The sequence below is a fragment of the Apis laboriosa genome, unplaced genomic scaffold (genome assembly GCF_014066325.1).
Source record: "Apis laboriosa isolate Shangri-la unplaced genomic scaffold, ASM1406632v1 scaffold58_cov148, whole genome shotgun sequence".
Taxonomy (NCBI): Eukaryota; Metazoa; Arthropoda; class Insecta; order Hymenoptera; family Apidae; genus Apis; species Apis laboriosa.
This window is the reverse complement of record NW_025223827.1, coordinates 1,073,976-1,091,574: the sequence shown is the minus strand read 5'-3', so window position 1 is coordinate 1,091,574 and position 17,599 is coordinate 1,073,976. Positions and strand designations below refer to the sequence as shown.

General features: G+C 22.0%; 1 protein-coding gene across 2 annotated transcripts; it reads right to left on the bottom strand.

The window, feature by feature from the left end:
- Nucleotides 1–6,477: 6,477 nt before the first annotated feature.
- On the bottom strand, nt 6,478–16,508 carry LOC122717748 (GTPase-activating protein and VPS9 domain-containing protein 1). Of its 2 annotated transcripts, none has more exons than XM_043942123.1 (16): nt 16,445–16,508; nt 14,268–14,460; nt 12,851–14,195; nt 12,184–12,374; nt 11,905–12,064; nt 11,384–11,557; nt 11,087–11,248; nt 10,759–11,023; nt 10,552–10,640; nt 10,021–10,451; nt 9,025–9,514; nt 8,655–8,887; nt 8,293–8,549; nt 7,713–7,924; nt 7,219–7,604; nt 6,478–6,902 (listed from the first exon to the last, which is right to left on the bottom strand). In XM_043942123.1, the coding sequence occupies exons 2-16, from the start codon at nt 14,397–14,399 to the stop codon at nt 6,771–6,773; spliced, it is 4,659 nt and encodes a 1,552-aa protein (XP_043798058.1). In that variant the 5' UTR covers nt 14,400–14,460; nt 16,445–16,508; the 3' UTR covers nt 6,478–6,770. The 2 variants fall into 2 exon arrangements, with proteins under 2 accessions (XP_043798058.1, XP_043798059.1); XM_043942124.1 differs by lacking the exon at nt 16,445–16,508 and adding an exon at nt 14,553–14,563.
- Between the last annotated feature and the right edge of the window lie 1,091 nt (nt 16,509–17,599).

Here is a 17,599-nt window from a genome sequence, read left to right as displayed (position 1 = left end):
ATGAATGTATATGAATGAATATACCGATTAATGTGATGCATATGTTTAAAAACAAACTTAAGCAAAATGCTTGTAATGTCTATATATTATCAATATAGTATTGAACTATTTGGCATGTATAAATAGAGTGCATAACATGCGAATGAAAAATGTCTGCTATTTGATATGAATAATTTATCTTCTGCTTAATAATTTAAAGCAAAGATTGCAGCAAAAAAAGCCTGACAAAATGTTGGAAGAATGTATTTTGATAAATGAAATGATTGTATTATATATGTATATTGTATGATGAATATAAATATGAATATAATAAAACGAATATTATATTTTTTCGAGGATAAACAAAATGATATTAATGTTAATCTAAGTAATAGTAAGTAATGAAATTTGATTACAATTTAATTGGAATATTAAAGATTATAATATAATCTTGGAATATAAATTATCAATATGATCCTTATAGATACATGTTAAGATGTGTGTAATATGAATATTTTTAAAAGATAGATATGCAAAAATGTAAGCTGGAAATATGAGTAATTTAAATGAGATTTTTGAAACGTAGAATATGGAAGATAAATGAAATTACATAGACAGAATGGTAAAAATCGGATAAATTCAAGAAATAAATGCAAAATGCATGATCAAATGCTCAAACTATAAAAAAATTGTGATGGTAAAGAGATACATTGAAAAAAAAGAATGCAAGAGTATTAATATAATAGTACACTGAAAGAAAGGCAAAAAACAGGATAGAACAGAAAATAAAAAGAAATAATTATTAAAATAAAAATTAAAAATTAAATAAATTAAAATAAAAAGATAAAATACAATGAATATAAATATTGAGGTGAATAAAAAAAAAGCAGTTTGTAAATCTCTTTGGATTTATGAAGTTTTGTATAAAATATGTAGAAATAAAAATATAAAGAAAAAAATTATATTATATTAAAAATGAATGGCAAGACATGGAGAGAATTTATTAATATGTAAATGTATTAATAAGGAAATTTTTCCCAATAATATAAAATGATTAATGAAAATGAGAACATGAATGTTGAAAACAAATACTACACATTTGCACAGTATTTTTCTTTTGAACATATAGGCGAATTAAAATTTATAATAAAATCAAATTTTTCTTCATCTATGCATAAGTAATATAAAATATAAAATAAATTATATATAATATTCAAAAATACGCCGATTTGTATGTGTTCCTTCTCTAACTTTCTCTATCTTACCTTTAAATAACTTTCTTCATTTTTATATTATTACTATATTATATTATACTATTCATAGCTTTATCGTTATTATTTACGATTATATACAATATACAAAAAAAGTATAGAAAGATAAAAAATTTAGAGTAGAGTAGAGTAGAATAGAAAGAGATTTCGAGCAAGTATTTTTCGAGAAAAATAAATGTGAACACAAAAATATTATTAGGAATATGGAAATGCTATATGTTTGTCACCAAAAACAAAAACACAGTCTCGCCCAGTAATATTCAAAAGCAGCTTTCGAATTTTTTGCGAACATTTATTACTTGCGAGATTTATAAACAACTTATTCGGAGAAATTCCTCATAGTTTTTCCTTGAAATCCTTTTTTTTTTTATTATCGTATGCAAACGTCTCTTAGGCTTAAACAAAAGATGATGTTAGCTGAGAATTTGCTAGAGAAATCTGTTATTTTTAAAAGTTTAACCAATCCTTATAATTGTATATTTTGATATAACCCAGTCTGACTGAACCGATGTTACCGAGGGTAACATATTTCAAACACAATTGACTCAGCGACAATTAATACCATTCTAATTCGAGAAAATATAAAAGAGATACGCTGTTCTGTTTGTCTTGAAATCTTTATATACAAATCATCACCCTAAGCGAAGAATTTTCCTTTAACTTGAGAGTGTCGCGAATCAGGCACTGAATATTATTGGTTATTATTATATCCCACTGAGAAATCCTTTCAATTGAAATAGGAAATTTTCTGATTTTCTGAGGGCACGAGCTTCATTGATAAAGAGACTTTTATAATGATCACGTCGTAGTTGTCGGATATGACAATTAAATAGTTTGTAAACATATGCTCTGATTATCGAACACGATTATCTGCTGTACAATTATGAGAGACTCATATCTCTCATAGACACACATATCGCACGAGTAACCAATAATATAGTCCACTCATCTTTAAAAAATATAATCACTTGTTACATCTATCGAAGAGCATCCTACAAATAGCTTATTAGCTTACGTCCACCATCATCATTACAATACTATTGTTGCAAGTACGAACACGAATCATTAAAAAAAATAGATGTAATATAAATCAAGCTTTGCGCTATCAAATATTCGAAAATAATTAAATAAAATAATTAAATTAAAATAATCAAAAATTAAACTTCGCATATGAACAAAAAAATAGAACACTTAAAGCCAAAAAAGCGAATTTCGAGATATTAACGATAAAAATTTCAGAGATAAAAATTTAAAAGATAAGTTTTGGAAAGATAGAATATTCGAAAACAGAAACTTCGCGGTCTAAAAAAGACAAGCAACAATCAAATTTTATCTGAAAATGATTGGAATGTTATGTGTAGAAATAAACTTCGAACACTTGAAAAAACAAGTTCTTTTATCTAAAATTTTTTTTAAGTAGACATGCATTAAACAAATCTTTTATTTGTCTTAGGCTTCATTATTATCAAATTGTATATTAAAAATCTTTCCAATTATCGAATCAAGCTAGCAATGCTAGTCGTAAATTTTTCTCTTATTACTCTAAATTCTTTACCTTTTACCTTTCAAAAATTTAACTATCCTGTAATATTATATTTTCATATGCGTCTAACTAATGTCTATTCCAAAATTATTACAATTCATTAGAAATCAAATTTAGTAAGAATCGCCCTTTTTAAGTCTTCTTCTGCAGCAAAGAAGACTTTTCTCTCAGAAAAAATGAGGGCCTTAGAATAGAATAATCAGTATCATGTTTGGAATTACAAGTAAATCATAAAGAAGTTGATTAATCAAATCAAGAACAATCAAATTTTATAAATTCTTAGCATTTCTTATCCCTTGTCGAATATCCGTAAATGATAAACAGGCAATTTCAATCACAATAATAGTTTCTATTTCAAAAGATTATTAACACCCATTTTGTAATTGATAAGTGATCAGAGTCCAACTATTACAATGAGTGATTTCCGTTTCAATGGATTAGTTTCATCCATCTAAAAAATAATCCATCAGATTTTATCACAATAAGTAATTCTTTACTTACATAGACTGCACTAAACATAATATTTCTAAAAAGATAACGATATCAATCACATCTTTAATAATTTTAATAATTTTATTGTTATTTTACTATATATTTTATTTATCTTTTCCATAAATTTAATTTTTTAATAGATACATTGTTTATTTTGCGCTATTTTATTTCATATAATTTTCAGATTTCTATTGTTGTCCAATAAATTTAAAACTAAACGTCTTTCTTTTCTGTTACAGTAACCTTTATATATCAATGATGGTTCAGTTGTCAGCATTGATTTTTTAATCCATTTCAGAAATCATTGGATATTTCAATTTTTTTAATCGAGAATTGTAGCATTATAAAATCCTTTAATAATACTATATTGATGTGCGAATCAATTAAACAGTTCTTAAAATTTATTATGTTAGATTAATAAAAATATACAATCATAGTTGTAGATAGCCTAGACACGAATGGATTTCAGCTTCTTATTATTGATAATGCTATATCATAATCTATTTGTCATTGTTCTTAGATATTTTATAAACGTGGATTATGTGGAAACAATTGTATATAATATTATAATTTTTAAAATAATATTATAATATTTATAATATTATATTAAAAATATATAACTTATTTATTTATTAAAATAAACATATTTCTTATTTATTTATAAATGATTTTATGATTCAATTATTCTATGAGCATTGAAATGAAAACTCATCGACATATAAATATTAATAATTTAATTTATTAAATGAGTATGTCATATTCTTTTGTGATTTATTTTATATGATTTCAAATATTACATTGATGTATATATAGAGAGAAATTATTATAAGTATGAATATTATTATATTTTTATCTTTTTATAAATTTATAATAATTTATTTTAATTTTTTTGTTTATGTTTTATTTTCTCTTAATCCATTTTTTATTATTTCAGAAATTTTATTTTTATTTCAGATATCCATTCAAAATATGCTATCTATCCAATGGATATTCATAGCTGATCATAATATTTTTATTTGAAGATATATATTTCTATTGTTTAAAATCTAAATTTAATTCATTTAAATCGTTTTTTTTTTTTTTTTAGATAACTACAAATTATTAAGAATGCTTACATTTTTGACATATTTTTCTTTTCTTATTTTCATAATTCGTATTATAAATTATTTAAATTATAAATGTTTCATATGTTGTACATGTGATATTTTAAACAAATTTTGTCTTTTATGTTTCAATTATAATATTTATATCTAAAGATACAATATTCTGATCCGATAAAATAATTTCCCTCTTGTGAATTTCAAGATTTTATGAATTTTATTCTTTTTATCTCATCAATAAGATACAAAAAACATTCACGAAATACAGTTTAAATAATTTTTATTTTTTTTTATTACTGCCTTGCATTTTATCTTATCATTATATTAATAAAAAAAATTAACATATAATAATTAAATCTATTAACAAATTATTTTCAAATTTTTTGGCAACTTTTATTGCAATTATTTCTTAATGAATTATTTTTTAATTTATGAAAAAATGATAAAATCGCTGTATTCGCCATATTTTTGTTTTCTTATTTTCCTAATTCATAATTTAATTCATAATTTTAAATGATCCCATACATTCTATGTAATATTTTAAATAAATTTTTTTTTTATGTTTCATTTATAATATTTATTATATATTTAATGAAATATTATTATATGAATATTTATTATACATCTTCACTAATATCTAAATTTGTTAATTTATTAATATTTTTAAAACATAGGTATATATTATAATTTTTTTTAATTTATTCTGTAGACTTTTGATAAATATGTACATATTTATTTGTTGAAATTATATAAATGAAATTTTACAATGTTTTTGTTGAAATTAATTATTGTAAAAATACTTTTTACACTTATTTAAAAATCATTAATTAATTTTAAAATCATTTGAAAACGCTTTAACTTTCTAAATTACTTTCCTTTTTTATACATGTTTTTGATTAAAATAAAAATTTTTAATACAAGAGTATTAAGTCATTATTAGTATAATTTAATACAAGTAATTTTGTTTTTATTATATAAGATATTTATCTCATATTTATTAAAAAATAACCAAATACATTTTTTTAAAAATTGATTGAATAATATGATTTTTTTTTATTGTATCAAATCTTTTAGAAAGTCTTTAAAAAGATATTCATATATACCATTTTTATATGCTATATTCAATAAGTATAATATAATATATAGTAAAGAATATAAATGAACTCTATGAAAACTAGACGATATTTTAAATTACTATAATTTCATAAAAAAAAATTATACAATAATTAGTCCGAATTTATTTTAAAGTATATAATCTCTACTTATTTGTTTTTTTATTATTATTCATTTTCTTAAAAAATGAATGATATTTTTTTTCTCAAAAATTTAAAAAATTCAATCAATTATAAAATCTGAAAAATTGAAAATTGAAATCTTTCCTTTACAATTATTCAAAAACTTTACTTTTTTTTTTTTTTGTTAAATTATTGAACTTTGAATATTGAAAATGATAAAAATTTAATATTTTTTAAATTTTTCGTCTAATCTTAATATTTAAAATTCAATAATTTGAAGAAAAAAAATTATAAAAGTTTGGAAATTGAAAAAATTTAATGAAAAATTTCAATTTTTACATTTAATTACAAAAAAATTTTTTCGATATCTGTAATCGATAGCCGATTGAATTTTTCAAATTTTTGAAAAAAAAGTAATTTTATTTTCTTATTTCATGATATAAAAACATCTTTAAAAAAAATGAAGGAAGAACTGTGAAAATAAGGTTTTCACTCTTTAAAATTCAACTTCAAGTTGATTATAGTATAATTTTTCTTTTTTTTAAGAAATTATAATAATTTAAAATTTTTCATTGAATATTGATTCACTTATATTCTTTACTATAGAAATAATTGTTAATAATGGTTTAATACGATTGAAAATAATAAAATTAAAAATAATAATAACAGTAATATTAATAATGATCACAATGTACAATGTTATATTATAATATTATCAATGTTGATGATAACAACACAATAACAATAAAAATAAAAATAATAATAATAATATAAATAATAGTGTTAATATTTGCTATTTAAAATCAATCAAATTACAATAAAAATGGCGCTAGCAATGATAAGAGCAATAAAAATAATTGAAATATCATAGATATTTCAATTACAATAAGAATAATAGCATAGAATAATAGTAACAAGAGCAATTTTAACAAAAGTTAAAGATAGAAAATAGTAATGATAATATAGTATTGATATTAATAATATCAAAGTGCTGATCATGAAAATAATAAAAATAATGAAAAGTACGAGAATAACAATCTCATTAAAAGAGTTATAATAACAAAAATTATTGAAAAATTATGACAGCGACAATGAAAAATATAATACACTATTTCTACATATTTCAATGAAATTTTATAACTAATACGATTTAATCCATAGTCTTTATAAATTCAATTGCAGAACAAAATTGTGTCCACCAATATTGTTCTTCTCCTCCTAATCGATTTCCATAAAAACTATCCACGTATTGAATAGTTGAAAGCAAGGACGGCGGATTAGTCTAAAAATTTAATAGAAAAAATTATTCTAAGCATATATAAATATGTCATAATTATATGACATAATATTAATAATCTACATATAAAATGTTAATATATTTGTTTTTAGAGATCTTTGGAGATTGAGATAGAATTATCCAACTTTATTTATGTCTCATTTTACGTAAATTTAAATTACTTATAATTTAATTTAACTTAATATTTTTATATACTAAATTTTTTCATATTTTTTAATTCTAAAATTGATTCTTTTAATTCTAAAAGATATGTATATATTAACATTTTGTATATATACATTAAGAAACAAGAATAACTTACTTTAATGATAACATAGACTAGTACAGGGATTAGATCATCAGCTGCGGGTACTCCTCTTTCAGTTGCCATTGAAAGTAGATTCATGATAGTAGTTGCACAACGAAAAACACATTGTAATTTATCTCTAGGTGTTTTATATGCTGAAATCACAGCTAATTCTGCTTGAGCCCAGGGCCAAGGACATTCATAATGATATATTTTAGGGATTCGTAAGTCCTTATGATTCGGTGTTACAACTTTGGCAAGTTTTTTAATGTGATCTTGAAGTAATTGGTCCCTATAAATATCACCATCTCCATTTGGATAAAGTGCATTATGATAAACACGTGCCATCACAGTCCTTTCAACTACAGCTCTTGCCAAGTTTAATTGATTTTCGCACGCACCTATATTAACAGCGTGATCAATCACGTTTATGGTTAATTATCATATTTTAATATTTTATAATAAAATATAATAATATTTTATATTGATATAATTATAAATTTACTAACATTGCCAAATTGGATCATTGTCCATTTTTGTATGAAGTTTGCTTAAGAAGTTATCGACTAAATCTTGTTTCTCATCTGCCAATGTCAATTTTTTAAATTCATCACAAAAACGTAGTAAAAGAGATTCTTTCTTTTCCAAAAAAACTTTTACACAAACAGATACAAGATGATTATTAATAGCATCACGGTCACATTTTACTCTAATGCACAATCTAAAATTGCATAAAATTACCATCACATTAATATTATTTTATTATAATAATAATTATTTTATATAATTAAGTATATTTAGAATATTTTATTTTTAAAGCAATTTTTTATATTTTCAAATTGATGATACGAAAAAATATTTCAGACAAATGAAATTAAATGAAATGAAAGATTTTAGAAGACACATAATGCAATACAAATAAGTTAATTAGTTATGTAAAAATTTAATGAAAATCAACTTTGTTTACTTATATATAATTATGTATTTTTTAGTACTATCAATAGTTTTAAAATGATTCAATTAGGTCATTCTGTATATATTCAAGATACCAGTGTATAGGATAAATTTTTATAAGATCAAAATTTATACCTATCCAAATGAGCCAATGTAGAAAGTAATCCTTGTCGACATCTGATTAAGTATGCAATATAAGGCGATCGTTTTTGATAATCTTCTCGCAATGATTTGAATAATTTTCTACATCCATCATCATTAAATAATCTAATACAACGTAATGTTTCATGAAGATGTGCTATTAATGCTCTATCTTGTAAATTAATAGCTTCTGCCAATTGCAATTGTAAAAAAGCAACTAATTCATTTTCTTTTTGTGACCAATAATTACGCTGCAATAAATAAATTATTTTTAAGTATTTTTTTATTAATATTATATTATGTTTATAAAATATATAAATACATAAAATATTCAATATAACTACAAGATTTAATACCTCAGATGTAGCATTCCAAGGAATATGTTGAAGATCAGCTGTACTAAGTACCATTCGTAATTTTCTTTTTGCATCAGAAAATGCATAGGAAATTTCAATATTATTTGGATCTATAAAAAGTCTTTCATCCTCAATTGATTCTTTTGTACGAGATTGATTGCTTTCCACTGATGCTGTATCACTTGCTGCACTTGGTTTCCTTCTATATTTAGCTAAAATATCATCCGTACTATCTAGAAAGTTTTTAAACCATTTTTATCGTTGTTTTTTTTTTTATTATTATTATTTTTTATTCTGTTTTGATTTCAGTTTTAGTTTTATTTTTCTATAGGCATAGGTAATATAAAATATCAAAGAAAACAATATTTACCACAACTCGCATTACTAGTAGATGATACATCTTCCGACATTATTCTACGTAATCTATGCCGTCCTACATCAATATTATCCCCCATAGCTTCTCGATCATAACATCTGCCGATATCATCAGTGCCACGAATTGTTTTACCCCGTCGATTTCGTAAGGACATTTTCAATTTTCCAAAAAAACTTCTTTTATTTTTCTGATCATCGTCCAACAATTCCTTGTCTCCGCGTTCTGCAGTCATATCGAAACTGATACTTTTTGGTATTGCTCCACTAGATATAGTTGGTTTTGAACAATCATTCGTCATATCGCAATTTTCTGATGTTCCCATTGATAGTGGTAATTCCGAATTTGTATTTTTTATTCGTGTCTCAGAACCTGAACTACTGCTTGATGCTAAACTACCAGTACTTAATCCAACAGCGCCATCCGGACCATTTTCATTAACAGTCTCTTCAATAGAACTGACTAAGCTACATTCTAGTTCCTGCGACTAAAACACGCTTTGAAAATTAATTATATCGTAATTATTAATCTTCAGATGGCCGATTTTGAATCAATAAAACGATTATAAAATTTGAATATTATTTAAATTTGAAAATTATTTTTTTATATTTTTTTCGAATATTTTAATTATATATCAAATATTAACTTTTGTGTTTTCATTTAACTTTTTAATAATCTAGTAATGACATAATGACAAATATATAATTTTGGTAAAGAAACTATTTCTGAAGTATATAATTTCATAAATTATAAATGATTCAGTATCAGCCGTTCATTGTTGTTCATTAATTTATTAAGCTATCTAAAAATTAAATAAGTGTTATATAAAATCATGTAAATGTATAAAAAAAAAAGAAATAAAATAATAATAAAACATTAATGAAAAATAATAATAATAATACTAGTAATAATAATTACTAGTATTAAATAGCATAATATAATAATTAATAGTATTAAATAGCAGAAATAATTATAAATATTTATAAAACAAACCTCTTTCACTATATTGTGCGATTTCTCTGTGCTTGACAATATGGATGATGAGATATGATTAGATAATAATAAAGTTGGCGTCACAGCTGCTACAGTAATGCGATTATGTATAGAAGAAGCTTGTCGTTCTATCTGATCTTTTCCATTTTCTATATGCAGTTTATCTATGAGATGAACTAATCTATCTTCACACGATTTATCGTATTCTACTGCACTGTCCGCAATGCTGTTGGCATTTTTATCAATATATTCTTGTCGACATATGGTTGTTTGATAATCAGATCTCCTTATATTTTGTCCAGTTACATTCAAAGAAGATGATGAAAGAGATGTTGGTGAAAGAATAGTTGTAGAAAATTGTATATTTTCCTGGTTTATCGACATTGATTGAAGATTTGTTGTTGATATACATTCAGTTGTTATAACATTTTCTAAAGATGAAGAAAATATAATGTTAATAACTGAGTAAAAATGTTGAATAATAAGATGCATTGAAATTTTTTATAAATATTAACGAAATAGCATTCTTACGAGGTAACGTCTGTGCTAATGTTTTTTCGGTTGTTTCAGCTTCACTACGAGGTTCAACTTCAATTTCAGATCTTGCAGTGTCATCGGATCTAAAATATGACAATAATAATGAATCGCAAACTTTTTCAACATTTTTCGCTTTGTATCTCATATTTTTTTCAATTTTTCCAGTTTTTAATCTGTAAAATATTTAATTATAAAATATACCTTGCAACGCTAGCTGTATCATCTGTATCAACTTCTGTTAATCTTTCAGAATCACTAGCTAATACATCAGTACTCCATGCTTCAGATGCAGTTTCGCTAACATCTAACACGGCTTGCGGTATTGATTCCGAAGTTGTTGGTAAAACTGAAGAAGTTTGTTCGGAACTGGGATATAATATTTTTTCTTGTTGTTCGATTATTTCACTATCTGAAGCCAAAACATCTGTTGACCAGGTATCAGATACCATCGAAACAGTTTCGTCTCCTAAAAATATACACGCTAGAATATATTTATAAAAAAAATTTTTTTTTTTGTTTTTCAAAATACCTTCGATCAATTTTTTTATTTCAAATTTACAAAATTTATCATCTATTTCGGATCGACTTTGTTTGGTAGGGATATTCGATGGAGGTAAATCTAACTGTCGAGTTTCGCCTGTTGTTCGTCCTTCATCTCCTTCAGTAATTTGAGATGATGGAGTATCACGACCTACATTAAATTCATTTCAATTAGATTAAATAGATTCAAATATCAAATAAATATATTTATTATTTATTATATTTATAAATATATTTTATATTTATTATCTATCTTAATAAATCTATTAAAAAAATTTAACAGAACCTGATATATTAGGTGTTCCTCGTCCCGATACACTCGCAGATACCATATCTGAAAGATTATCATTTTGATCTTCTGTTTCCAACTCAAGTGAAGAAGCAACACTGTGATTTGAAGCAGCTTCTGATACAGCTTCTAAATTATCTGAAGTATTTCCGATAAAACCTTCAAATAAAACTAATAGAATTCAATATTAATAATTATCTTCTATAAAATATAAATAATTTTTTTTTCATTTATAAATTTATAATAATTTTTTTTTATATTAATTTTTATAATAATTTTTTCTTCTTGAACAAATAATTTTTCAATTAATTTAAATCTTTCATATGACTATGAATAAAAATTACAAATAAATTATTTCTTTTAAAAAGAGAAAAAAAAAACAATATTATTTAAATAAATTATGTTTGATATATTTCATTAATTTTTTTATTATAAACAATTATTGTATTTCATTCATTTTAATAGTTCAATTTAATAATTGATTTTTGAAAGATCAAAAAATTTTAATATTTCAATACCTTCATCGTGAGACAACGAAAATCTTGTCTTTTTTTCTTGACTTTCTGTACGTTCAACACCACAGTTTTCTTGTCTATCATGAACATTAGATATATCATCTGAAAGATTCAAATTAACAGGACCATTTTCCATATTGCATTGAAGTTCTGCGCATAACACCTGTCATATTAAAAAAAAAAAAAGAATATAGTTATAAATATCATAGTAAATAGAATTGAAATTCATATTAGTTGGTTATGTATTAATTATAAAAACGTCAATTAATAAAGAATACATACTTTTTGTTCACTCAAAAGACCTACAAATTCTCCTGTATTTGGTCCAAAAGGAATAACAAGAACATCTTGAGGAGTTTTATCAATAGATTCTTCTTCAGGAGTCGAAGTACCATTCAATTCATCCCCTCCATCATTAGTTGTATTGGATGAGTATGATGATGACGACGATACTCGTACTCCCCGACCTTTTCCTATCAGAGAAATTAATATTAATTGTTTTTTCTTTGAATTAAATATTTTTTTTTTTATTTATTTTTCACATTTATTCTTCGGAAATACATAAAAATAATAATAAAATCAATTATGATTCGTAATAAAAATATAAGATTTTCTTAAAAACTAATATAAAAATGAATATAAAGTTTGTTTTTATTCAAAAAATTATATTTGGAAATTTTTTTTTGTTTTCAAAAAGATCAATAAATTTTATGAAAATCATTACACATATATTTACATATGTATTTGAGAAATAATCTTATTAGAATATCAAATAAAATATATCAAAATATATCAAATATTTATTAATGTATCATGAATGAAATTGATTGAATTCTTGAAATAAATATTTTTTTCTAAATTGAACAATTAAAATTTAAAAATAATTAAAAGAAATAATTAAAAATTAAAAAAAAATGAAAAAATAAAATCAATGCCTAAATATAATTACCTTTTCCTAATAAACCTCCTTTTTTGATAGTAGTTTCAACAGAAATATTGTTAGCTAATTTATTAGCAGTTAAAGAACCAGAAGGTAATTGAGAAAGCATATCAATCAATTGCTTTGCGTCAAACGCAGTGGACGATGAATTTTCTATTGTAGCTTCTGTAGCTATAGTTTGCAAAAATATAATTAATGTATTCAATTCTGTTTCCGTAAATAAAGCAGCGGAACGAGAAAAGCCTCGAAGTTTATTGTTATCGATGATATTAGGCTCGTCTTCGAGATCTTCTGTTGCACCATCTACCATCGCATCTATTATAGAAGAAACAGAATCCTTATCGAATTTCTTATATAGATCAAATGTTTTGCTGTCAACAGCCTGGTATTTCATTAAAGAAAGCATTTGCAAAATTTGTCCAACTTGCATAAGATTGAATCGAGCAACATAGCTAATAGGTGCATCTGTTATACCATATGGTTCTGGATTTACTATTGCAGGACATATAAAATATGTAAAAACTAAATCCGTACACATTGCATGTACTTCTTTTGAATCAACATTTCCATTTTTCCCCAAAAATCCTGCCATTTGTCTAACTAGCCAGCATATACTGCTTGGAAAACAATGCATATTTTCTCGTATACAGATTATAAATTTTTGTGTAATGTGAAATAGAGAATTAATTGTCCAGAGTCTATAACGTTGTAGTTTCGCTTCATATTCAGCAGTACCTTCCTTGCCAAATTTCTTCAATCTCTCTGATGGAGGAAATCTTATAGGTGCTTTATCTGGATCGATATCAAGAAACATTTCATCTTCCATTAATAATTGTACAATAGGATTATGTAAAGCAGCAGTTAAAAAAAATTTAGCTGAAAATAGACTTTCATGAAAGACTGAATAAAATCTAGAGAAAGCACATGTGCCATATCTAAGTAATCTTCGAGGATTATCTGATGGTACAATTTGTAGTAACATTAGATGCTTTAATAACTTTAAAACCAAAATTTTATCTTCTGGTAGTAAACAACTACCATATAAACCTGCTGCTAATGATTGAACTACAGCTTGCACAGAATCTGGTAATAATTTGTCCCCTTCAACTAAACACATTGCAAGTAGTTTTGGAGATTTTCTAAGAGCACCTAAAAATTCCCCATATAATAAACACGTCTGATAACGCAAATATTTATATACATCAACAAAATTTGAATTTTCCAATATATTTGCTTTTTGACAACAAGATGCTGGTGTACAATATGGTTTAGACATTATCAATTGATTGAGATTAACTCTCTGTTGTGCTGTAATCCATGCTTGTTGTGCCAAATTTGATGATGCATATAATACCTAAAGGAAATATAGTCAGTTTTACCATATATTGTCTTTATTTTTAATCTTTTTTTTTTTATTATTACTTACCTTTTCATTGAGTATTTGTAAATTTTGTTGTTCTGAAGTAACAAATAAGCGTTCTTGACGCAAATGATTGGCTAATTCCATTATATCCCATTGTAATGTTCCTAAAGATTCTACACTATTTTCGGATGACATTACTAAGCATATCCAAGACAATATTTATCGTGAAATAATTTTTAAATTCTTTCTCTCAATCCTATTAATATTTATCAATTTATCAAATATTTGTTTTTTATATATACATTGTATATTGTATTTGATTGATTATAATTTATATAAAAATCATACCTATATAGTGCTAAATAAAAAAAGTTATTTTTATCTTTTTGTTTAAGACAAAGTTTTCCAAAATATCAAAAAATAAATTAAGTGAAAATAGCTAATTATTAGGAAATATAAAAACGAATATCACTTTATATTCTATTTATTCTATTCTATTTTATATTCTATTTCTTTTTAAAATAATGACGATTTAAATTCTGTTATCTCTCAAATTATTTCTAAATTTAGTTACGCGTTGCTTGCAGAATTATGACTTTTTATTGTTGTCTTTTTTATCCCAACACAATATTCGTACCGACGCACAATCATTTTCCACTATAGGTTAGAGTTTTATTCGACAAATGGCTGTAACTATAAATAGTTATATATTTCAATACTTATTACCAACTTCTTTATTTAAATGATTAATTTGATATACTATTACCAACTTCTTTTAAATGATTAACAGTTTATTTTATGTTAATTTGATGTAATTAATTTGAATAAATTAAATAAAATTTCTAATTTATTTTCTTTGAACGGTATTAATTATAATATTGATTTTAAATTATTTTAAATTATTAAATTATATCGATAAAAGAATATTTTTTTTACAAAAACAAATAATAATGACAATTTTAATTATAATTATAATGTCAAATAACAAAAAATAATAATAAAACTAAAATTTAAAACTATTGAATTTTAATTCTGTTTTAGTGAGAAAATTATTAAAAAATAAATTTGAGTTAATTTTTTTTTATATATTTTATTTTGGTTTAATTATATTTATTATATCATATTATTTTAATTGAAATTATTTAAATATTAATAAACAAAAATTTTTGGTTTAATATAATATAGAATAGAAATCGGTTTCATACATATATTTTTTTTAGTTTTTTGACAAAAATCCAATTCTAACAAATTTTCACAATATATTTTTTAGTTGCAAAAATCATTTTTTTTTTATCAATGTTATATTCATAGATTTATAAAAATTTAGAAACAAAAATATATATATATAAAAAAAAAAATATATATATATATATATAATAGAGAAAATATAACTTATCAAACGCCTAAGCTAGTCTTTCTAATATTAAATCAATTCTCCTTTAGCGAATTTCTAAAGAAAAATATGTGACATTATATTATCTGTCGTCATGATGCGACTCTTGATTTGAAGCTAATGATAATACTATGTAATACTATGAGATTTTAGTGCGACCAGATCAATATGAAATTATTTGGAAATATTTTAAAAATGATTGAAAATGAAAATTTTTTATTATGTATGAAATAAACTAAAATATATATAATATTGATATATAAAAAATAATAATAATAATAAAAATTAATATAAAAATATTAATTATAAAAACAATAATATAATATGATATACATAATAGATAATTTAATATAGATAATTTATAATATATGAATACATGATAAATAATTCTATATTATATAATGTATATGAACATATAGATAATACATGAATATATAAACAAATACAAATTTTTGCAAAATTATGAAAAATATAAAATTAATAAAAATATAAAATATATTGTATGTTATAGTATTATAATACAATATATACAATTTACACACTTATTTTTTAATAATCATTTTTGTTTACTATTACTTACTATTATTATCATTTTGTTTACTATTACCTACTGTTATTATCATTTTATTTACTCTTCGAAAGAAAGAGAAATATATAAAATATTAAATTAATTAAATAAAATCAAATATTAATTTTTTTAAATATTTATTTTTTTAAATATTATTCATTTTTTGTATTTGTATATGAGAATTAAACATAGAATATTTATCAATTTATCAAATATTTGTTTTTTATATATACATTGTATATTGTATTTGATTGATTATAATTTATATAAAAATCATACCTATATAGTGCTAAATAAAAAAAGTTATTTTTATCTTTTTGTTTAAGACAAAGTTTTCCAAAATATCAAAAAATAAATTAAGTGAAAATAGCTAATTATTAGGAAATATAAAAACGAATATCACTTTATATTCTATTTATTCTATTCTATTTTATATTCTATTTCTTTTTAAAATAATGACGATTTAATAGATTATTAAATAATTCTAATATATTTATTAATATTTTTATTAATATTTTAAAATTCTTTTTATATATTTATATATAAAATTTTTATATATTTTAAATATAATTATAAATATAATATTATAAATTTTAAATATAAAATTTTTATATATTTTAAAATTCTTTTTATTAATATTTTAAAATTCTTAAAATTGTACTTATTGATTTTATTTTTAATCTATTTCTATATAAATAGATAATAAAGATTTATTTTTATTTGCGTTATGAAAAATATCTTTAGAATAAAATAATGTTAAATATAAAAATATAAAATTTAAATATAAAATTATATTAGCAATATTTTTGAAAATTAATTTCTCTTTAAAATTTTCAATTGTATTAATTTTATAGCAAAATTTATTTATATTTAATTATAATAATTAATTTATAATTAATTATAATAATATCATTTCAGTTCTAGAAAAATAAAATAACATTTGCCATATAAAACTAAAATTTTATAAATTTCATTATATTTATTTAATATATTCTATCTGTTCTGTAATCTCTGTTATATTATATTATAATATAACAGATATATATATATATAATAATTATTTGTCATGTATTCATATATTATAATTCATATATTATAAATTATTCATATTAAATTATCTATTATGTATATCATATTATATTATTAAGTATTTTTATAATAAATATTTTTATATTAATTTTTATTCAATCCCATTCAAATATTTTTGATATTATAAAAGATTATAAAATTAGAAAATTATAATAGATATAAAAATTTTGTATTAAACAATATTTTTTAAATGTTTTCATTAATAATGATAGTAATAAAATTTAATAAATTAATGATAATAAAATTTTTGAATATTAAAATAAAATTCTGTTATTTTTTTCATTATTTTTTGAATTTTAATTCTTAATTCCTTTTATTGTTTTTGAAGTTTTGATTCCAATAACA